At 59.5% G+C, this 22,128-nt stretch overlaps 2 protein-coding genes across 2 annotated transcripts; both read left to right on the top strand.

Annotated features, from left to right (window-relative positions):
- The first annotated feature begins 439 nt into the window (after positions 1-439).
- Positions 440-7,974, top strand: ADAT3 (adenosine deaminase tRNA specific 3). The gene is made up of 2 exons (XM_074351234.1): positions 440-1,695; positions 5,328-7,974. Exons 1-2 carry the CDS (start codon positions 1,325-1,327, stop codon positions 6,397-6,399), a joined length of 1,443 nt encoding a protein of 480 aa, XP_074207335.1. The 5' UTR covers positions 440-1,324; the 3' UTR covers positions 6,400-7,974.
- Positions 1,606-17,253, top strand: SCAMP4 (secretory carrier membrane protein 4). The gene is made up of 7 exons (XM_074351235.1): positions 1,606-1,695; positions 7,982-8,029; positions 9,244-9,372; positions 9,559-9,715; positions 11,071-11,172; positions 14,007-14,124; positions 15,599-17,253. The coding sequence occupies exons 2-7, from the start codon at positions 8,023-8,025 to the stop codon at positions 15,776-15,778; spliced, it is 693 nt and encodes a 230-aa protein (XP_074207336.1). The 5' UTR covers positions 1,606-1,695; positions 7,982-8,022; the 3' UTR covers positions 15,779-17,253.
- Positions 17,254-22,128: the final 4,875 nt, after the last annotated feature.

Raw genomic sequence — 22,128 nt, 5'->3', positions numbered from 1 at the left:
TGGCAGGGGATTCCTTGGTTCTTCCAGGAGGGGAGCAGGGAGAAAATAGAAAGATATGAATAAAATTTTCGCCCTTCAGAGTCCTTTTAGATCTGATACTAAGTCCTTGCTTAGCTATGGGGTCAAACCAGGGTCTTCTTACCCCCGCACTGCAGACATGACGGGAAGCTCTGTTTTGAGGGCATCCTGTGCATTGTATGGTGTTGAGTAGCATTCCCTGGCTTCTGGGTCTGGATGCCAGGAGCACCCTAACAATCACGAATACCCCCAGACATTGCCCACTGTCCCCTGGGGGTGGGGGGACAAACTGCCCCTGGTTGAGACCCTCTGGGTTAAACCTGTGTAACTAGAATGAATAACTGGACTTGCTCATAAAATTAGCATATTTTGTCTGTGTTGATGGAAAATGAATCACTCAAGTCAGTCTAAGAAAGAAATGGGAAATTTTATTCAAGCCAAATTTGAGGATTATAACCTGGGAAGAGCATCTCTGCTCTGAGGACTGTTCCATCCATTGGAAATCAAGGCACAGGGGATGGGGGTATGGCTCAGTGGTTGAGCGCATGTTTGGCATGCAGGAGGTCCTGAGTTCAATCCCTAGTTCCTCTATTAAAAAAAAAAAAAAAAATATATATATATATATATATATATAAAATAAGTCACGCTCAACACAAAGTATAGAACCTACACAGTACTAACAACTATTTTAAAAAAATGGAGTTGGGGTTTTCTTGGGCATGAAACACCCTGTCCTCCTTGCTTGGCCCTCAATAAACTTTTGGGGTGTGGGTAACTCTCAGTGGTAGAGCACATGCTTAGCATGCAGGAGGCCCTGGGTTCAATCCCCCGTCCCTCCATTAAAAAAAAAAATAAAGGCACAGTTTAAATGGTTTTTTGAGACAGAGGGCTGAACATCAAATGATATATTGTTGACAGTTTACATAATCCAGACCTAAGGGTCATCCTAGTCACGTAACCCCCTTACAAGCTCTAGGAGAAATGTTATCTCTTAAGGAGCTGTCTTGTTGATGCTCGGAGACAATTGCTGTTTATGGTTGAGCAGGCATTCCTGCCATGGGGGAGATTGAGCTGATGTATATGCAGATACACAGTAGCACAGAGCAGGGAGGAGAGGTCAAAGGGCAGAGAATTATGTTTAAATTTTTATCTTGCCATAAAATATTGATTTCATTTCACTTCTGGGAGACTCACAAGATCTCCTTCGCCTACTGTACAGATAGAAAAATGAGGCTGGAGTTGGCTGGGACCCCAGACCATCACTGGAACCAGATTGCATCTAGTTCTCTGGAGACACCCCCTCCGGATGAGCCACGTGGCAGCAGCAAACTACACTCCGGGTCGTGTGCCTCCTGCCTCAGTACCTTCACTGCTGATTTCCCAAAGGCCCCAGGGCCGGACTTCTCCCCGCCGCCCCATGGGTCTCGAACATTCAACTCAGCATTCGCCCCGCACTCCTGCCGGTCACGGGAACCGCTCTCAGGAAAGGGTCGGAGCGAGGCAGCGCGCGCGGCCTTCTGGGGATTGTAGTCCCGGTCCCCACCTCCGCCTCGCGCCGACCCCGCCCCTGGAACTACGCTCCCGGCGTGCCCCGCGGCGCCAGGCGGTGGCGGAGGCGGGGCAAGCTGGCCGGTTGCTAAGACTTGGAGAAGCGCAGCGCTCCCGCCTTCTTCTCAGGTAAGCGCACGACCCCGCGGTCTTGCGGTCTTGCGTCCCAGTCTCCCGCGGAGGGCGAGCGCGGGCGGGGGCGGGGGGCACGGCTTTGGGGGGCGCCTGCAGCGCGGAGCAAGGGGGCAGCCAGGCAGGGATCGTGCGCGCCGCGGGCGGGCGCGGGGAGAGGCGCCGTGTGCGCGTGCGCGCGCCCCTGCGGCCGGGGATGGAGACCCTGTGTCCCTGCCGCTTCCGGTGCGCCCCGCCGTGGGGTCATCGCGGCCAGCCCTCTGCTTCCGCGCTGTCGCCCGGACTGTCCGTGTAACGGCTTCCCGCCCGCTTTGGGTGGAAGGCCCTAGTCTTTCTGGACGTCCTCAACGTCGATAGTCCTTCCTGAGCCTTAAGCAAAGTGAGTTCTCAGGGCCTGGCCTCGCGTCTCTCCCGCAGCCCCGTGCCCGAGGCCCTGTCATGTCACGCACCCGTAGGGCGGCCAGGGTCCGCAAATAAACTCGCAGGTTGCCCCGCCAAGTACGAATTTCGTGTGAACAATATGTGTGCATACATACGTATTTTCGGAGCGGGCATAAGTATATCCCAGAGATGGCGTGGGCCACATTTATGCCAACAATTGTCTGCTCACCTGGAATTGGAATTTAGCGGGGCGTCCTGTATGTTGTCTGGCGACCCCCACTCTAAGGGGGAGCTCGCCCTTCAGTGGGGCCGAGTCCTGGAAACCGTATTCGAAACCTGGATGTGGGCGCCTCCAAGACTCCGGCACCGGCTGTTCCTTCTGCTTTGGGCTCCCTACCCTGCTCGACCTGCCTTAGGCCCGGCGGTGGGTCACCGCCTCTGAGGAGCCCTCCTGCCACAGTCAGGGCACAGGGCCCCTGAGGGGCTGTGCCCAGGGACAGTGCCAGGCCCCACATGGGTATTCTCACTTTCTGCCCCAGAGAGCAGTGCTGGACAGTGATGGATCCCATGTCCCAGAGGGGGAAGCTGGGGTCGGGGTTAGGACAGGGGTGGGACACACCCAGGGCTGTGGTAAGGCCTCTCCTGGTTGTCACCTGCAGAGCCTGACTCAGCTACCTGAATAAGCACCCTTTCCTTACTCCCTGCTGAGCTAACTTCTCCTGGGACCCCAGACCCACAGCCCCCGCTGCTGCAGGAGTCCCAGAGTACCCAGTGAGAGGACTGGCTCTTGAGGGTCTTCTTGGTCCCCCAGACCCTCCAGGGGACCCACGCATGGCATACGGCCCATGGAGCCCTTTCTGGCCCTGTCGTTGCCTGTTGCAGAGGCTACAATCACCAGTGTAAACAGCCCTGGGGAGGTGGCCCCCGCACCGGAGCACAGGCACTTCTAGGCCATAGCGGTGGGCAGAGGGAGGTGCACAGGGCCCGCAAAGAGCACAGTGAGGATGTCGGGCAGTTGGGTGCCCAGAGCTGGCAGTGGATACGAGGCTCTGAGGACAAAAAGAGGAAGAGGCCGGCCTGGCTGCTCTTAGGCCCCTGGGGTGTTCAAGCATGTCTTGAGGCGTTGGCGCTGTCCAGGGAGGGGCCGCTGCTCCTTGTCTAGGGGGGCTGCCCTCTGCCACACTTGTTTCCGGTCTGTGGGCTCAGGACCCCTGTCCTGCGGGGCCAGAGGCAGAGTCAGTGAGCTGTTGGCCACCTGGCTGCGGGGTTCGGTCCCAGCTCTGCCCCCTCCCTGACCCAGCCATGTGGCCCTGGGCAAAACCCCTTGGCTTAAGGAAAGGGGACAGTCCTGCAGTCTCCTTCCTGGGTCGTGGAGAGGGGTCGGGGAACCCATTCGTGGAAGCTCGAGGACGTGCCGGGGTTCCGGCACCATCATGAGGTACTGGGCCTGGTTGGGGGTCTGCTGCCCTACCGACCACCAGGTGTCCCTCCTCCTCCCTTCAGCAGCAGCAGCTTTTCTGAGATACGTGTCACACGCCTTGTGGTTCGTCCACTTAGAGCGTACATTTTAGCCTTTTTCAGTATATTTACAATGTCGTGCAACCATCACCTGTCTCGTTCCAGAACATCCTGTCATCTCAGAAAGCAGCCCCGTCCCCATTAGCATCATCTCCCTCCCTCTCCCCAGCCCGTGCCAACCAGGAGCCCCCTCCCTGTGTCTGGGGACTGGCCTGTTCTGGACGCCTCACATCCATGGACTCACACACTGTGTGTCCTTCAGTGTCTGCTTCTCTCCCTGGGTGTCGTGCTCTCAGGGTCCGTCCAGGGTGTCAGGGCTGCTCTCCTGGTCACGGCTGAGCCATGCTCCTGTGTGTGGGGAGACATTTTGTTTATCCGTCTATCTTTTGGCAGGGGTTGTTGCTGCATTTTGACTGCTGTGAAGTGTGTGGCTCTGAACATTTGTGTGCAGGTTTCTGCATGGACGTGTGTTTTAAGTTCTTCAGGGTCCACACCTAGGAGTGGAGTGGCATTGCAGGGTCAGATGGTGACCCCTGTGGTTTTTATTTTTCCTCTCTAGGAGTCAGCAGTCCGGCCAGCAGTGTCCCCGTGGCAGCCTCCTTTATTTGCCGCGTGTTTTTTTTAAGCAGAGAGAGGTTGTGCCCTCGGAGGGACAAACAGGACTGTGTCTGTCTTGCCCCGGAGACACTGGGAGCTTTTGTGGCCTGGGACAGGCAGTGGGGCCAGGGCGTCCCGGGCGTGGTGTGTGCCGGGCGCGCGGATTTGGAATCTGAGGCCCTGCCTGGCACGGCCGTGCTGGGTGTGCCAGGGCCGCTCCACGCCTGCTGCTTCTGAGAGCTGCCAGCGGCCCCCGGTTCTGAGTGTCTGCCACGCTTGTATTGTGGGCTCAGGACACGTTATGGTGGGCGGGGACCGCACACGCCCTCTGAGGGTGGCGGGTTGCGGATTGAGCCGGGGTGCGTCACAGCAGTAAAAGCCCCAGCGGTGAAGTCGCTTCAGCACTTCCCTGTCCGTGGGGAAGTGCTGGGAGCGGCTGGTCCCCCTGAGACGCTGCCGGGGCGGTGCGGCCTGGGCGGGCGGTGCTTCTCTGGGGTCCCGCGAGGAGGTTCGTTTCTAACAGCGCCCTAGGCAGTCCTGCCCAGTAGCAATGTCACGCGAGGCACGTATATGACGTCGAGTTTTTAGAAACCGCTTTTTTGAAAAGTACAAAGAAACAGGTGACGTTAACCCTAACGATACATTTATTTACCCTGAAACATGTGAAGTATCCCCGCCTCCGCATGTAGTCCTCACAGTCGTCCATCGGTATCTGCAGGGGATTGGTTCCAGGACCCCTGAGAATAACAGAATCCGTGGGTGTCAGATGGCCAAGTACAGCTGGTCGTCGGTATCTGGATTTTTCGTGGGTGCGGAGGGCTAACTGTACAAACAAAACCCACCAAGACCGTTCACGTCCTTTTGTCATAAGTCTCTGGAATCTAGTGTGCGTCTCCACTCACAGCACGTCTCAAAGGAAAAAAGGGAGAAACACCGGAACTGGGGTGGTTCAAACTGCGTGCAAACCAGGAGTCAGCAGGACCTGAGTGAGAGCGTGACCACTGCCGCAGTTCACGGGGGCCGAGCTCTCCGCTGAGCCTCCAGACCCTGCAGGCTCCCGGGACCCGCTCTCCGGCCTAGCCAGGCCTCCACGCTGACGGATGATGCTCTGCTCCGGTCTCTGTCTCCCACAGTCGGAGCCACGCCAGGATGGACCCCGCCCTGGGCATCGCAGAGCCGCGTGTGGACGAGAAGGCAGGGAGCCCCAAGCGAGAGCCCGCGCCATGGCAAGCCCTCCCGGTCCTGTCCGAGCAGCAATCTGGGGATGTGGAGCTGGTGCTGGCGTATGCCGCGCCCATCCTGGACAAACGCCAGACCTCGCGCCTCCTCAAGGAGGTGTCAGCCGTCCACCCACTACCTGCACAGCCTCACCTCAAAAGGGTGCGGCCCAGCCAGGACCCCAGCTGCCCACATGCACTGGAGATGCTGCTGTGCCTGGCGGGGCCAGCCGCGGGCGCACGATCGCTGGCTGAGCTCCTCCCGGAGCCGGCCGTGGACCCCCGTGGCCTGGGACAGCCCTTCCTGGTGCCTGTGCCTGCCCGGCCGCCCCTGACCAGGGGCCAGTTCGAGGAGGCACGCGCCCACTGGCCCACGAACTTCCACGAGGACAGGGAGGTGACCCGAGCCCTGGCTGGGCAGCTCTTCTCAGCACAGGAACGGGCCACGATGCATGGCCACATGGAGCGGGCTGTGTGGGCGGCTCAGCAGGCTGCCTCTAGGGGCCTGAGGGCTGTAGGGGCAGTGGTGGTGGACCCGGCCTCGGGCCGCGTGCTGGCCACGGGCCATGACTGCCGCGGCGCGGCCCGCCCCCTGCTGCACGCCACCATGGTGTGCATCGACCTGGTGGCCCAGGGCCAGGGCCGCGGCACCTATGACCTCGTGCCCCACCCCGCCTGCTCCTTCGCCCCGGCCACCGCCCCCCAGAGTGTCCGTGTGGGCTCCGTGCGCAAGCTGGACGAGGACGCGGATGGCCTCCCCTACGTGTGCACCGGCTACGACCTGTACATCACCCGTGAGCCCTGCGCCATGTGCGCCATGGCCCTGGTGCACTCCCGCGTGCGACGTGTCTTCTATGGGGCTCCCTCGCCCGACGGCGCGCTGGGCACCCGCTTCCGCATGCATGCCCGGCCAGACCTCAACCACCGCTTCCAGGCCTTCCGCGGGGTGCTGGAGGCCCAGTGCCGCCAGCTGGACCCCGACCCGTAGGCGCCCGGCCCTGAAGTTCCTCTGCTCCCCGCTGGCCCAGGCATCCCACATGGTCACGAGGGGACTGCCGTCCCTTCTCGATTTTAGAGACACGCGTGTCTCCTGGCCCCGGAGCCCCCACCACACTGTTCTGCCAGCGCATGGGGGCGTCCCCTGCCTGGATGGGCTCCCCCACCACTGGCCCAAGTGCAGCGGGGTTTCAGCCGGCGAAGCCCTGGGTCCTCGGGGACTGTGTCCCCTTTTCTCAGGTGTCAGAAGACAGTTCTGTTGTGTGACAATAAACAACTTAAAACCAGGTTGGTGTCTGTTGACAGAGGTAGAGGCTGTGGTGGCCACTGGTCCCTGGATCCGGGGGAGACCGCTTTCCTGGTGCCTGGGTTTGTACTGGGGAGACGAGCGCCTGAGCCGAGTGTGGGCAGAGCAGGGCCCCCCAAGTCTGGAAGCGTGAGGCTGGACTCCAGGGAAGAGCCCCGCCAACCTGGACATCAATTTCCTGACTGTCCAAGGAGGCCAGTGGACCCCTAGAAGGGTGGGTGGGGGTCTGCTCCACAGTGGCCCTCTTGTCCATCCAGCAAACTCATGTTGACTGAGCACATGGTGGGTGGCTTAGGGTCCTGAGACATCTCTGCCCTGAGCCCACCCTCGAGCCCCTAGCCCTTCCCAGCTCATGGGGGCAGGGCAGGTGGAGGGTCTCAGCCAGAGCCAGTGTGGTGGGCGCGCTGGATGGACGGTCGGTCAGGGCAGTGAGCCTGCTGGGCCTGCAGACAGGACAGGGCCGGGCGGGGCTGCAGGTCCCAGTGGGGCTGGAGAGTGGACCGAGGGAACTCTTGGTCACTGGAACCTTTTCACCTGAACTGCCTCCGGGCACAGCTCCCCCACTTGCTCCAGGGCCAGGTGCTGGGGACAGTTGAGGCCCAGCTGTGCCATGAGGGCCAGGCAGATTTCCCGAACAGGGTACCGCCCACCCACAGGGCCCTTGTGGAACCGGTGAATCCCCCACAGTGATGTGCCTTGATGGTGCCTCCTGTGAGGGGCTGCTCTGTGAAACAGGCTCCTGGGCTCCCTCTGGGCAGGACTGCTGGGAGCCAAGCCCATCTGCAAGTGTTTCACTTGGGTTGCAGTGGGGTCCTTGGCCCTGCAAAGCTCCAGGGGCAAAAACTGCAGACCAGAGAAGTTGTGTGACTTCCCTGAGGTCACACAGCAAGGAGCATGAACTTAGTTCTTGGTGAATCAGATCCCCTGGGGCTGTAGGAGGCACGCAGAGCCGTCTGTAGGTAATGGGGAAGTTTGAGAGGGTAAGGAGGCGGGAGGGCAGCGGGGGTGAGTGTCTGGGATCCCAGGAACATCCGGGCTCTGGCCCGATGCCTCCTCTCAAGTCAGTACAGAAGCTGCCTGGGGCCTCTGAGGTGAAGAGGTGGCGGGTCACACACTTGGGGCTGGCCTTTGGGCCAAGAGCCCAGACACCTCTGTGGACAGTCTGGAGGTTAGGGCTGTCCTTGCGGCGGCCGCCTGGGCCTGCACCTGGCGTCGGGGTCCCCTAGCAGTGATGAGGACTCCCTGACTATGGCTGTCTCCTCCCCAGGTGGCTGCAGGCTTCTGCCCCGCCCTGTCGTCACAGCGGAAATGTCTGGTGAGTCTTGCCCGCCGGCCCCATGGTGGAGATTCCAGCTTCTCTGTCCCTCTGGGAAGTGCCCCAGGTGGCTGGACTCACGTCGACCCCTGAGGGCGTAGCCTCTGTCCTCCCGCGGGGAGTTGATGGGGTTGCTCCTGGCACTGAGCCAGACGATGGGGAGACAGCCCTCATGGTGAGCGGCCAGCTTGGGCGTCTGGCAGCAGAGGTGACGGGGCGCCGCCTGGTCGCTCTGATGTGGGCAGAGGTGAGCAGCTCCAGGCTATGCCCGCGTATCCCTGCCCCTACAAGGTCCACCTGGGTGCCCGCTGCGGCTGCCTTCAAACAGCCACACACAAGTCCTGACCCCAGGACCCAGGAAGCGGACTTTGTCAGCAGTGTAATTGTAAGACGAGTTGCACTGGAGTAGGGGTCCCTGCTGTAGAGTGACAGACGTCCTAAGAAGGGGGAGATTTGGACACAGACACGATGAAGCTGTGGAAGGCGGAGGCAGAGACCTGAGTGATGCTGCCACGTGCGCAGGATGCCTGGGGCCCCAGGAGCCGGGGGAGGCAGGAGGGGCCCTCGCCCGGAGCCTCCAGAGGGAGTGCGGCCCTGCTCATCTGCATCTGGGTCGCCTGGCTTTCAGGATGGGGATGGGATGCATTTCTGTTGTGCTAAGCCGCCCCTGCCAGAAGCTCACGTTCCAAGGGCTAGACCCTTCCTGGGAGCCCCAGGTGTGAACAGCGTTTGGGCTCTGCCGTCGAGTCTGTGTGCCCCTGGAACTGTTCTAAGAAATCGCCACAAACACAGTGATGGAAGCAGAATTTGTTCTCTGACCGTCCTGGAGGTCAGGGGTCCTACTCAGGCCTCATGGAGCTCAGTCCAGGCTTGGGCAGGGCTGGTCCCTCCGGAGGCTCCAGGGAGAAGCGGCTCCTGCCTCTTCCGGCTTCTAGAGGCGCCGCATCCCTGGCTCGCGGCCCGCCCTCCATCCTCACCGCCAGCAGCGCAGCATCCCCCGTCTCTCTCTGACTCTGACCTCCAGCCTCTCTCTGATGAGGACCCTGTGAGGACATGGGTCTCCTGGGAATCCAGGGTCACCCCCATCCCAGGGGCCTTAACTTAATCCTGCCTGCAGAGTTCCCTCTGCGCTGTGAGGTGACACGTCCTCATGTCCTGGGGCCGCCACAAGCTGGCTGCAGCCGGGGCTTAGCTCAAGGCCGTGTGTCCTGCAGGCAAGGAGAACAACTTCCCCCCGCTGCCCAAGTTCATCCCCCTGAAGCCCTGCTTCTACCAGAACTTCTCTGACGAGATCCCCATCGAGCACCAGGTCCTGGTGAAGAGGATCTACCGGCTGTGGCTGTGTGAGTGTGAGGAGGGGGGTCCCTGGCACCACTCGGAGACCCCAGCTTGGGAGTTGCCCTGGCCCAGGTGGTAAGAGCCTGAGGCTTTTGTAGTAAGCTCCCTTCTGGCTGGGGCCTGGTGTGGATGGAGTGGGCGGGATGGCTGGACGCCCCAGCCCGGCTCAGCGCCCCTCCCTGCCCCCCCAGTCTACTGTGCCACCCTGGGTGTCAACCTTGTCGCCTGCCTCGCCTGGTGGATCGCCGGCGGCTCCGGCGCCAACTTCGGCCTGGCCCTGATCTGGCTGCTGCTCTTCTCCCCCTGTGGCTACGTGTGCTGGTTCCGGCCTGCCTACAAGGCCTTCCGGTAAGTCGGGGCGCCGTGGCCTGCACCCTAGAGGGGCTCTCGGGGTGTCCGGTATAGGGGAGGGAACAGGACATCTCCCCTTGGGCATGCTTAGCTCCACCCAAACCCCGTGGAGGACCACGCCCCCATGCCCCAGTCTGCACCTGTCTCCCGGGCCCAAGTGTCAGCATAGTCCCTTCCTCTGGTCCATCTTGGACAGCATTTTGCATCAGGCTCTGTAGACGGTGGCCCACAGGCCACATCCAGCTGTTGCCTGTGTTTGCTTTTAATGAGTTACACTGTGTACTTCACCTATCACTCAACTCACCTCAACAATTCAATGTTTCTACTGTCTTCACGAGGTTGGACAACCATCATCTCTAATCCAGAACATTCCATCACTCCAAAAGAAGCCCTGTCCCCACCAGCAGTCACCCCCCCCGCAACCCTCTCCCCAGCCCTGACTGCCAGGAGCCCCCTCCCTGTGTCTGCGGACTGGCCTGTTCTGGACGTCTCGCATCCATGGACTCACACACTTTGCGTCCTCCCGTGTCTGCTTCTCTCCCTGAGCTCGTGCTCTCAGGGTCCGTCCACGTGGTAGTGAGTGTCAGGGCTTCTCTCCTGTGCATGGCCGAGTGACGTTCCCATGTGTGGAGGGACCACGTTTCTTTATCCATCATCCGTTGATGGACACTTGAGTTGTTGCCATCTTTTGGCTGCTGTGAATCTTTCTCTGTGAACACTCCCCCCACCACCCTGCCCAGTGTGTGCTGTTTGCCCCCTGGGTGGTCCCCGAATCCCAGACTCTCAGACTGAGTCAGGGCCCCAATGGTCTCCTGGAGACAAGAACCAGAAACCCACTCACGTGTGCTGAAGCTGAGGTCCCAGGCTGGCTCGGGCGACTGCATGCAGGGACGGACCCCACAGGCTCCTGCCCCTCGCCTACCCCCAGCTGTGGGTCCCCCCAGCCCCTGCCCCCACTCCATGGACTGGGAGGGGCCTGGGCCACGGCCCCTGCAGCCTTCCCTCGTCTAGGGCAGGGACAGGAGTCCAGCGTGGAGAGTGTCTCGAATCTACCATTAACCTCCCAGGTTAACATCTGCTGATCGCGTGCCCTGCCGGTGTGGTCATATCCTCGGCGTAGGAAGGTGTCTGGAATTCCGCCCCAGTGGGGACGTGTTAGGTGTGGCGTTCCCTCTGAGCCGAGTGGGCCCCTCACGGTCCGGCTCCGCAGCCTGTGCCGGGCCCCCCTCCTCGGGCCCCTCCACCTCACCCCCCACTCCTCGGGCCCCCTGTCCTTGAGCCCCTCCACCTTGCCCCCCACTTCAGGCCCCCCTCTCCTCAGGCTGTGGTAATGCTGCTTTCCTTCCCTTTAGGTCTGACAGCTCCTTCAACTTCATGGCGTTTTTCTTCATCTTTGGAGCCCAGTTTGTCCTGACCGTCATCCAGGCCATTGGCCTCTCAGGTTGGGGCGCGTGGTAAGCAGGGCCCCCGAGAGCCCAGGACTAGCATCACCTGTGATGTGTGTCACGTGTGTGAACACAAGTCACACACAAGTACCGTTAGTGTGGGCTGAGGGCTGCAAGGAGGACCCGTAACGCCAGCGACTGGAGGCGGGTCGACGTTTGCACCTGTCAGCCCTCCAGGGAGGTGCTAGGTCGGGGCATCTGGTCTGCAGTCACCTGGGGCCCGAGTGCAGAGGTTCCGCCCGCCTTCTGCCACCTGGTTCGTGGTCACCCGACCACAGGGAATGTGCGGCGTGGTCAGTGTGTGTCCCAGGGGAGCGGTCAGAGAGCAGCTTGAGGGCCTGCGGCCCCCCCGCCCTGTCAAGGGTAAGAGCTGTCACCTGTGTGTTTGCTTTTGGGGTCACATATGAGCTTTCTGTGGCCACTGTGACAAATTACTCCTAATTCAGTGACTTGAAATGAAACAGACTTCTCATCTCAGTCCTGGAGGTCAGAACGCCCAGGGCTAAAACCCAGGCGTGGCCAAGGCTGGTCCCTCTGGAGGCTCCAGGGAGAAGTAGCTGCTGCCTTTTCCAGGTTCTAGAGGCACCACTTTCCTGGCTCTCGGCCCCTCCCTCCATCCTCACCGCCAGCAGCGAAGCATCTTCCCTCTCTGACTCTGACGCCCCCGCCTCCCTCTGATGAGGACCCTGTGAAGACACGGATTCCCCCAGGGAATCCAGGGTCACCCCCATCCCAGGGGCCTTAACTCAATCCCACCTACAGGGTCCTCTCTGCCCCGTGAGGTGACAGGTCGCAGGTCCCGGAGCAGGACGTGGGTGCTGTGAGTTGTCTCCACTGTCAGCGCCCGGCAGGACACACCACGTGATCTCTCTTCCCGCCCATGTGTGCTGCCGAGTGTCCGAGTGTCTTGGTTGAATTCTCGTGCATGCTAAGCCCCTGCTCTACCACTGAGCTATACCCTCCCCGCCCTTTTTTTAAATTGAGATGGACTTCACATACAGTTTTCCATCTTTAAGTGCACAATTTAGTGGCATTTAGTACATTTGCAGTGCTGTGCACCATCACCTCTATCTAGTTCTAGAACAGACCATCACTCCAAAAGGAGGGCCCGTCCCCATCAGCAGTTGACGTTCCCCAACCCCTGACAACCAGGAGCCCCCTCTCTGTGGACTGACCTGTTCTGGACGTTTCACGTCCATGGGCTCACACACTCTGTGTCCTTCTGTGTCTGCTTCTCTCCCTGAGCACCGTGCTCTCAGGGTCCGTCCACGTGGGAGCGGTGTCAGGGCTGCTCTCCTGGTCACAGCCGAGCGACGCTCCCGTGTGTGGTGGGACGCGGCCTGTGTGCGCACTGCCCGTGGAGGGACACTTGGGTGGCTGTGCTGCTTTGCTGCTGCTCGTGGTCCTGCTGTGAGGTTCCTGTTTCCGTGTGCATGTGTGTTTTTTTGTTTCTCCGGGCACACCTGGTCATGGACCTGCTGGGCGACACGGTAGTGATGTTGACCTTCTGAGGAGCTGCCAGGCCCTCCTGCCGCTTCTGTAGACTGTGTCCCTTGTTCTGTCCTTTAGCACCTTCTGTCCCCATGTCCCTGGTTCTAGCCCCTGGAGCTACTGGCCAAGTGGCCCAGTGGGAGCACCTGGTGCCCGTGTCCCCTCCCTGACCCTCATCTCTCCCAGCAGTGCGCCCCCCACCCCACCCAGGGGACAGCAGGCTCACATGTACCTCGGTCCGTCGCTGGCGGAGGCCGGTTTCCAGCCGTAATAAGTGAGCTTGTTCCCTGGAAGGAGCGGCTGCAGTCCCTCCCAGGCGTGTCTGGGGCCTGGTGCCATGGAGCAGGCTCCCTGTTCTCCATCCCCACCCTCCCCAGACCACTGCCCAGCCAGCCTCGTGTTCAGAGCACCAGATCCAATGGGAGATCTTTCCGTCCTCTTCGTGACCTTCCTGCAGCAGAGCCGCCCCCCCCCCCCTGGAGCCCAGGGAATGGCGTCCTGCCCCCTGACCCAGCCCCAGCTGCCTGTCCACCCGCCTAGTACCCCTGCAGCCGCCCGGCTGTGCTCACACCCGTCAGAGCGCGGTGCGGTGTGCGTCCTCCTCGTTCCGCAGAGGGGCGGGGCGGCGTTGGCGTGTGCGTGCAGCACACAGTTTTACAGACTCTCTGGAAGGGTCCACAGCAGGTGAGCCACACCGCTTCCCTCTGGGTGGGGGAGGGGGTCGCCAGGAGAGAGTTTATTATATTCTTTCCAGTTTCCTGAGTCTTGAACTGCGTCTTTATTACGTGCTAAGAAAAAAATTCTCAGAAACACTGTACGTCTTGCCTCCCCTCCCAGAGGTAAATGTGGAGATGAGATAAATGTTCTTCCATGGGGGCTGATGATGTAACGTGGTTCAGGTCTCTCTCATCTTAATGCCTCCTTAGTGTGACTTAGGTTCCTGGTGTTCCCAGCAGGTGGACATTCACATCCTCCCCGGCTTTTCCTTGTTGCAGACAGTGGCCGTGGCTTAGATTCTTGCAAGTAGAATAGCCGGGGAGAAGGAATAAATGTTCAGATCTTGTTACAGGGCAGCGCCCCGCTGCTGACAGTAGTTTGTTTCTTTGACCCCTTGCACACGAGGCTTGCCCACACGACGGTGTAAAGACCGCACCTTTTCTAACTTGCACATCTTCATTTGTGGGTTTGAGTATCATTCTCTAAGCTCTCTGGCCCCAAGGTAGTCGTCTACGAATTGCTCATTACATTTTTCTTGTTGATTTGTCGGAGCTCTTTACATATGAGGGATGGTGGGATGCTGGGCCGGTGTCTGGTGGTCGTGCTGGCTCCCACATTAGCTCTTGCCCCTGCAGCGGTTGGCTGGCAGCGGTCGGGTTCTTCCAGACCAGCGTTGGGGCCGCCGTGGTCATGCTGCTCCCGGCCATCATGTTCTCTGTGTCGGCTGCCACGATGGCCATCGTGATCATGAAGGTGAGTCCTCTGGGTCCCTGCGCAGCCTGTGCCTTGACCTTCCTGGCTGCAGGGGCTCATCTTATCCCCATTCCAGTAGCAAGAAATGGTGCGTCTGGGGAGGGAAGTGATCGCTGTCAGCAGGGGAGACCCTCCGTGGTCAGGACCCTTGGTTGTTCACTCCGGGGCCCTGCCTCCCCACCCACGTGGCCTTCTGAGGAGGGCGGACTCGAGGAAGCAGCTCTGTGTGGGTCAGTGGGGAGCACTCCTGTGTTTGGGGATGTCATCTGCCAGAGCCCCACCATACACGTGTCGCAGAATGAAGTCCACACTGCTGATTCGGCCATCCCAGGCTGAGTGTTGCTGTTTACAGTTAAATTCAAATTAAGTGTAACAAACTAAAATTAGAAAGTCCATCTGTCCATCCTGCTTGCCTCATCCGAGTGCTCAGTGGCCACGTGGGGCTGGGACACAAGCTCCCCCAGGTGCCACCGCTCCTGGTGTTTGGAGACTTCTGGGGAAAACGTGTGCACTGTAGCCCTGAGCCTTTGGCCACGTGAGGATTGCCCTGGGACCTCACGGAAGGTGACGGGTGACAACAAGGCTGGTGGCGCATCCTCCTCTGCCTTCCTGGAGGTGCCTGACTCGGCCGTCTGCCTCCCACATGCCCAGCGTTGCACTGGGCTGTGCATTGCCAGTGATGCTTGACAGCTGGGTTTTGAACCCCCACTGCCTCCTTGCCACGGGTCTCAGCTGTTACAGCAGGATTTTGAGGCCTGGGCTGTTCAGTGGGTGCACTGGGCCATCTAGGAGGACAGAGAGGTGCTTGGGTTCCCCAGTGCCTGTCCCCAAAGTCTTTCAGCTGCATGGACCACGATGAGGGGAGGGATGACCCAGCAGAGAGCAGGCCGGCTGGGAGGCCCAGCAAGATGCTGGCCGCAGCGGAGCCGAGAGCACCCGTATGCACGGGGGGTGCTCCAGGATTGAGCAGTGCCCCCGAGCACAGCCGACCCCCTACTGAGGCCTCAGCACCAACCCCCGTTTTGGGTGTTCGCCAGGAGGCGGTTGCACAGAAGAAGGATAAATTCCAGTGGAAAAGGACAAAAGCGATTAGCAAACGCCGTTTTCTCAGTTACTGAATTTGCCAGAATTTCTAGAAATAGCACAGCTCAGTGTTCCAAGAGGCGCGGCCTTTCTGGATGGTGGGAGGCGGTGGTCTCCCCAGGGCTCTCTGCTGAGGGGGTCACTGCAGGGACCGCTGTTAGCGACCTGCGGGGTCCAGGACCCGATGCGCCCCAGAGGGGTGGGGGGTGGGTGGCGAGTGGGTGCTAGGGGGAGGCAGGCCCTGAACCTCCCTCTTTGCTGGAAGAGGCGCCTGTGGCCGAGTGCGTGGGCTCTGCTGGGGCAGGTGGAGCTCTCAGAGCGCAAACGCTGTAGCCTGAGTGTGTGGTCGCCTGCTGACATCCGCTCTCTGCCTCCCGCGCCCCCCCCACAGGTGCACAGCATCTACCGGGGAACAGGTGGAAGCTTCCAGAAGGCGCAGTCAGAGTGGAGCGCAGGCACCTGGAGGAACCCGCCGTCCCGGGAGGCCCGGTACAACAACTTCTCTGGGAACAGCCTGCCCGAGTACCCCACCGTGCCCAGCTACCCGGCCAGCGGTGCCCAGTGGCCTTAGGGGGAGCCAGGCGGCCCTGCTGCCTGCCTACCAGCCCACCTCCTCCTCCTGGTCCACCCCCGCCACCCTGGGTCTGCTGAGGCCCTGAGTGGCTGTCCCCCGACCTCCCAGGCAGCGGCCAGGCCCCAACCCCAAGCCAGCTGGCAGTGGGGGACCCGTGCGGTGTCCATCGCACTCCCAGGAGCAGGCTTCTTGCAAGCTCCGCCCAGAGGCTGTCCGGCCTCTGCTGTCTGGCGGAAGAGCGCCCATCTCAGTCCTTCCAAGCACGCATGGTCCCCGTGAGGCCTGCTACGCAGCAGGCCCTCTCCCCGGGGGTCGTGGAGGGTTGACCCGGGCCTCCCAGGTCGGAGGCGGGCTGGCTGCCCTCTTCCAGAGCTGATGATGCTGAGAAGGGCCCTAGCCCTGCATGCTGCCCGCCCAGCCTCTGTCCGGTCGGTTGCCCTTGCCCGGGGCCCAGCTGGGAGAGGGGGCCTTCTCCCTGCCAAGTTTTCATCTCCTGATGTGTAGCCAGAGCCTCAATATTGTCGTCGTCTAGTGGACGAGCCCATGGGGAGGGCTAGAGACCGACTGCACTCTCAGTGCCATGATCTGAGCTCCTCCCCATCTGTCTGTCCGTCCATCTGTCCATTGGCCATCTTGCCTCCAGCCTTCCTGCCAGCGGCCATGCCGGTCCCGGGTCTCAGAGCTGGGAACCTCGGGCAGGAGCTTGTTAGATCCGAAACCTGGGACCCACTCCCTCTAGGGGAGGAGGGCAGCGGCCGGCCTGTCCCTGCAGGTCCAGGTCCAGGTCCAGGTCCAGGTAGGGCGACAGACAGTGCATGCCCCAAGGCCAGGCGCAGGGCCGCGGCACAGCCCTTTCTGGAGCTGCAGGGTTGGGAGGTTCCTCAGGAGGAGCAACCAGACAGACAAACCTGTGCCTTAGTGAGGAAAGAGCCGTCCCTCCTCCCTCTCCCCACCGGTCCTCCCAGCTCCTTCCCAGGCAGCAGCCAGCAGCCCGGTGAATGGATGGGCCGGAGAGCCCTCCCAGCAGCCTCCTGGCCCTCGCTGGCCCTGCTTCCTGGGCAGGATGGGCCCCTTCCATCACACCGGCCTCTCCCAGGAGCCTCCCGGCCGCTGACCCGCCCTGCTCGCCCGCGCCTGCTCGCTTGGCTGCTACTGCTGAACGCCACGCACTGTTCGAGGGTGGCCATGGCCCTGAGAAAGCGCCTGGGTCTGGGTCCCCCAGGGGCAGGGCCTCCTGGGATGGGAAGCCCAGGCCCCTCACCCGAGGCTGGTGCCACGCTCCTCAGGGCTGAGTCTCCTATGACCGGGATGCCACTGGTGACAGCGGTTGACCCGGCGTCAGCCAGCCATGGGGCCGGTTGTGGGGCTCGCCCAGTGCGCACACCCCACCCTGTGCTCCCCACTGCCTGCTGTACCTTGAAGGTTTTGTTATGTGAGAATATCCAGGAAATAAATACATCCTTCCTGCACTAGGTGGGCCTCCTCAGGGGCTGTTTGTGGTGAGTCTACCCCCGGAGGTCTGGTCGATGGGCTGCCCGCCCGCAGCCCCTGCCCGGCTGGACAAGCTGTGGCCTCCACCGTGGTGCCCTCTTCTTGTTTTCAATCACCTCATTTTCTTCCTGCTCCCCAGTTTTTGTTTGAAAAAGGAAGTTTACAGAAGGTGAGATACTGGATACCAGCGCCCCTCGCCGGAAAGGAGACGTAATGGTAGAGGTGGCCGGACTAGGGATGGGTGTGGCTTGCAGGGACCCCCATCCTGGCTCACTGTGGGGCCTACTGGGCGGCAGCGGACCCCCCACGTGGACTTGGAGGGAAGGCTGCAGGTCTTTTATTCCATGGAGCACTTGGCCACCAGCGGAAGAGAGCGAGCCCAAAGCAAGTGGCCTGGGTTTCCTCGTGGCCCCCCAAGTGGTTCATGGAGTCCTGACCCCACACCTTAGAGCAGGGCCTATTTGGAGCAGGGTCCTTGCAGGAGTGACTGGTCACGGCAAGGTCACATCAGAGCAGGTGGTCCTAATGCCGCAGGACTCTTGTTCTTACAAGAGAGGACACCTGGACACGGACACACAGGGCAGGCCAAGAGAAGATGGGGGCAGAGATGGGTGATGCTGCCACAAGGCCAGGGTTGCCAGTGACCCCAGAAGCCGGGAGAGAGTGGGGCAGGGGGGCAAGAGCCAGCCCTGTGATAGACACTCATCTCAGGCTTCGAGGCCCTGGAACTGGGAGGGGACGTGTTTGTCGTATTGTTTGTGGTGCTTGGTTACAGCCACCTCCTGGTTATGGGGAAGGTGAGGTAGCGGGCGCTGTGCCATAGGGCTCGCGTGTCATGGGTAGGGGGTGATTTGGGTCGGGCAGACCCGCCTGGAGGGTGAGGAGCTGTGTCTCCCGGGGCAGGTGGGCAGAGCAGGGAGCAGAGAAGGAAAGTGAGACCTGATGGGGTGCTGGGGCAGTGGGCACGTGGGTCTGGGGAGGCGATTTGCGTGTCATCGGCTCAGAGGTGACATGTAGGGACACAGAACAGTATGGAGGCGAGAGAGACCCCGGGGGAGTCGGGAAGGGAGCCATCTACTGTGCCAGGACCACAGACCTGAGCTCTAAACAGAGGATTTATCTCTCGGTTCTGGATCCAGACACGTGGCAGGGCTTTGGGGAGGGTGCTTCCTGCCTCTCCCAGCCACTGGGGGATCCTGCTCTCTTTGTCACTGCGTCTCCTTCTGTCTCTTACAAGACACTATCTGTGGGTTGGGGGCCACTCTGCCTCCAGCATGACCTCAACGTCATCTGTACCTTTATTACATCTGAAAGGACCCACCAGTTCTAGGAGGTGGGGCCGTGGTGCAGCCCCTGCGGGGGAACTTCAGCCTTACGAGCCTGAGGGAGAGCAGCGGAGCAGCAGACAGCCCTGGGCGGGTGTGTCCGCCAGCCAAGCCCTGCACCAAGGGGACTGCCCTTGGGGGACCAGGTCCCTGGAATGGGAGGAGAACCGTGTTCATGGTGGGGCAGCACAAAGCCCAAGGGGGCTGCAGGTGAGGGTGGGAGCAGGGCCCGTGGAGGGGAGGCTGGGCTGAGAGCTTCCTCAGCAGGATCTGTAAGGGAGGCCCTGCCCTGGGTCAGGAGCAGGGACGAGTCACCTCCAGCAATGGGAGGCTGGCGGGCGAGGAAGTTCCTGCTGCTAATGCATAGCCAACAGTTGCCAGCTTCTCACCTGCTGTGGACACTAGGTCTGGAGCATCTCTGTGGGGACTGTCCCAGGTGCTGTGGGGTGTGGAGCAGCCTCCCTGGCCCCCACCCCGGACATCACCCAGTGTCCCCCGAGGGCAGGACGGACCACCCAGGTGAGACCCTCTGCTTTAGATGTGAGATTTGACCTGGCAAAATTGTTCTCAGTGGAAGTCAAGAGCTGCAACTGAACTAGAAAATTGATGTAGGTTTTTTTTTCTTTTCTTCAGTCTTATAGAAGGATCAAGTACTAGTTTCACCCAGAAGCATCGATCCTGATGGAAGTAATTCCCAGGAGTAAGAACGTGGAAACAGAAGGCAACTGATAGTCATTTCACTTTGCTGCAGAGAAAATGACCGATCAGGATCACGTTTGATTAGCAGGGTTTCTTCTCAAACCTACCCTCTCAAAGAAAGCTCACCCGTGTGTGTGTGTAGTGGGGTGTAATTTGGGTTCAGATGCTCTGCGTTCATCAACAAAGACCCAGAACCTCCCCAGAGGCCAGGGGCAGGCAGAAAGGTCCACGTAACAGGGGCCACAGACTGGACAGCTTCACATGGTCTGACCAGTGAGGTTGAGGTGTCCCAGGGTCAAGGCTCCTCTGAGAGCCCTGGGGGCATCCTTCTTGCCTCTCCCAGCTAAATACTGAAATGTACTAGATTAGGATTGAAGACACAAAATTTTAACACACTCGTTAATGTCACTTAAAAAAAAAAACTCATTACATTTTTGTAACTTAAGGAAAAAAAAACATTTTCAGCCCCCTACCTCCACAGTTGGGGGTGCCGAGGGGACTCAACTCTGCCCTCAGGTGGAGAATGGTGGGTGCTGGTCTATCTTTGCGTTTGAGGTTAGCGTGCGTGTGCATGTGCGTGCGTGTGCGAGCATGTGGGAATGTGTTTGCACTTTGTGATGAGTTGCACTGTGTCCCCCTCCCTGGCTAAAAATTTCTGTTTTAAGTCTCAACCCCCTAGGACCTCAGAACGCGACCGTAGTGTCAATGCTTGTGGAACTATTGAGATGGTACCCAACGCTTATGACTGGTTAACTTTCTTGTAAAAGGGGAAGTTTGGACACAGACACGCATGCAGGGGGAGATTGGAGTGATGCTGCTGCAGCCAAGGAGCTACAGAAGCTCAGAGAAGCCTCCACCGAGCCCCGCCCCCACCTGCAGAGGGAGCAGTGTCTATGGACACCTGGACTGCAGACTTCTGGCCTCCAGAACTGGGAGTGATTAAACCTGTTGTCAAAGGCACCCAGGCTGGGTGCTTGGTCACGGCCACCTGGAACAGGCACGCAGGTGGGTCATCTTGTCGCCTGGTCAGTCTTTGTCTTTACTCTTAGGGCTCCAGCCATCATCAGCCAATTCCTTCGCCCACAACCCAGAATGTCTCCCCCTCCCCTGCTTTTCCCACCTAGCAGCTTCTGTTCACCCAGAAGTTCAGAGCTTCCCCGCAAACGTGAGAAACCAGCTCCGGCTGTCTCGAGGCAGCCAGGAATTCATTGGAATTTCTTTTTCCGAGTAAATTTATTTACAGAAACTTAGCAGATGCTGGTTGAACTGGCGGGTGGGTGGCCAGGGACCCTGAATCAGACCCCGGCCAGGAGTGAAGGTGGCCGTGAGGACCGAGAGATGCAAAGGGGTATGTCATCTTCTAGAGCACGCTGCGTGCATGGCGGGGTGGGGGCAGGACCCCGGCCTCGCCCCTGGAGTGAGCTGGCTCCTGGTTCCAAATCCCAGTCTCCTTGGCCTGCTGTAACAAATTAACACAAAAAGGGTGGCTTAAAACCGCAGAAATTTTCTGCCTCACATTTCTGGAGGCTGGAAGTCTGAAGTCAGGGTGTCGGCTGAGCTGGTTCCTTCCAAGGCCGCCAGGGAGGACCGTGTCTCTCCCCCGGAAATCCTTGTCATACCTTGGCCTGTGGACGCATCACTCCAGTCTGCCTGTGTCATCACGTGGCCTCGCTCTTTGTGTGTCCACATGTCCCTTTTCTTTTTGGATTTTTTTTTTGGTTTGTTTTTGGGGGAAGGGGAGGTAATTAGGTTTATTTATTTACTTTAACAGAGGTGCTGGGGATTGAGCCCAGGACCCCTGCATGCAAAGCACGCTTCACCGCTGACTGAGCTGTAGCCTCCTCCCTGACGTGTCCCTCTCTGACGTGGACACCAGCTATTGCATTAGGGCCACCCACTCCACTATGACTTCATTTTAACTTGACCATAACTGCAAAGACCCTATTTCCAAATAAGATCACAGTCACAGGTACCAGGAGTTAAGACTTCAGTATACCTTTTAGGGGACCACAGTTCAACCTACAAAAGCGGCCAAATCTGGGTCCACATCTGTATGAGTTTCCTGAGGTGGCTGTCACAAAGCATCATAAACTGGGTGCTCAAAGCAACTATTTATGCTTTGGGGGGTCCTTCCTGCCTCTCCCAGCTTTTGGGGGCTCCAGGTGTCCTTGGCTTGTGGTCACATCCCTCCAATCTCTGCCTCTGTCTTTGCGTGGCTGGTTTCTCTCTTTCTGTGCCCCTTTTCTTTTAAGGACACAAGTCATTGGATTCAGGGCCACTCTAATCCAGCATGACCGCTTCTTAACTAATTATATCAGGAAAGGTCCTATTTCGAAACAAGGTCACATTCTGAGCTTCCTGATGGATATTAATTTTGGGGCAATGCTATTCCACCTTCTACCTTGCCCAGGCCTTGGCCCCCAGGAGTGGGGTGGAGCTCCTTGGTGACAGGTAGGACATTATATGTCCCACACTAAGGTGACCAAACCTTCCTAGTTTGATGGGCCTTTCGTGGCTTTTGCGAAGACAGTCCCGGGTCCCCAGAGACCCCAGTAAACTGGGCTGCTTGGTCCCCCTACACCGTATCTCAACAATGGGGGGCGGTTGGCAAAAAAAAAAAAAAATGTCTAAAAGGTTGTGAAAACTGTTAATCAAGTGTGTTTCTACTATTTTCCCCCAAGTTGGACCCCATCTATATACCCTAGGTTGTTTCAGGGGATTTCACTATTATATAAACATCAATAAAATTAGAATGGAGTAGTTGTATATATGCAACATATATGTATATATGGCACAACCCCAGCTGTGGCCTTTGTGCATTCTTTCAGCTGC

The sequence above is a fragment of the Camelus bactrianus genome, chromosome 22 (assembly GCF_048773025.1).
Source record: "Camelus bactrianus isolate YW-2024 breed Bactrian camel chromosome 22, ASM4877302v1, whole genome shotgun sequence".
Taxonomy (NCBI): Eukaryota; Metazoa; Chordata; class Mammalia; order Artiodactyla; family Camelidae; genus Camelus; species Camelus bactrianus.
Note: the sequence above shows the minus strand (reverse complement) of the source record. Positions and strands in the feature narration are given on the sequence as shown.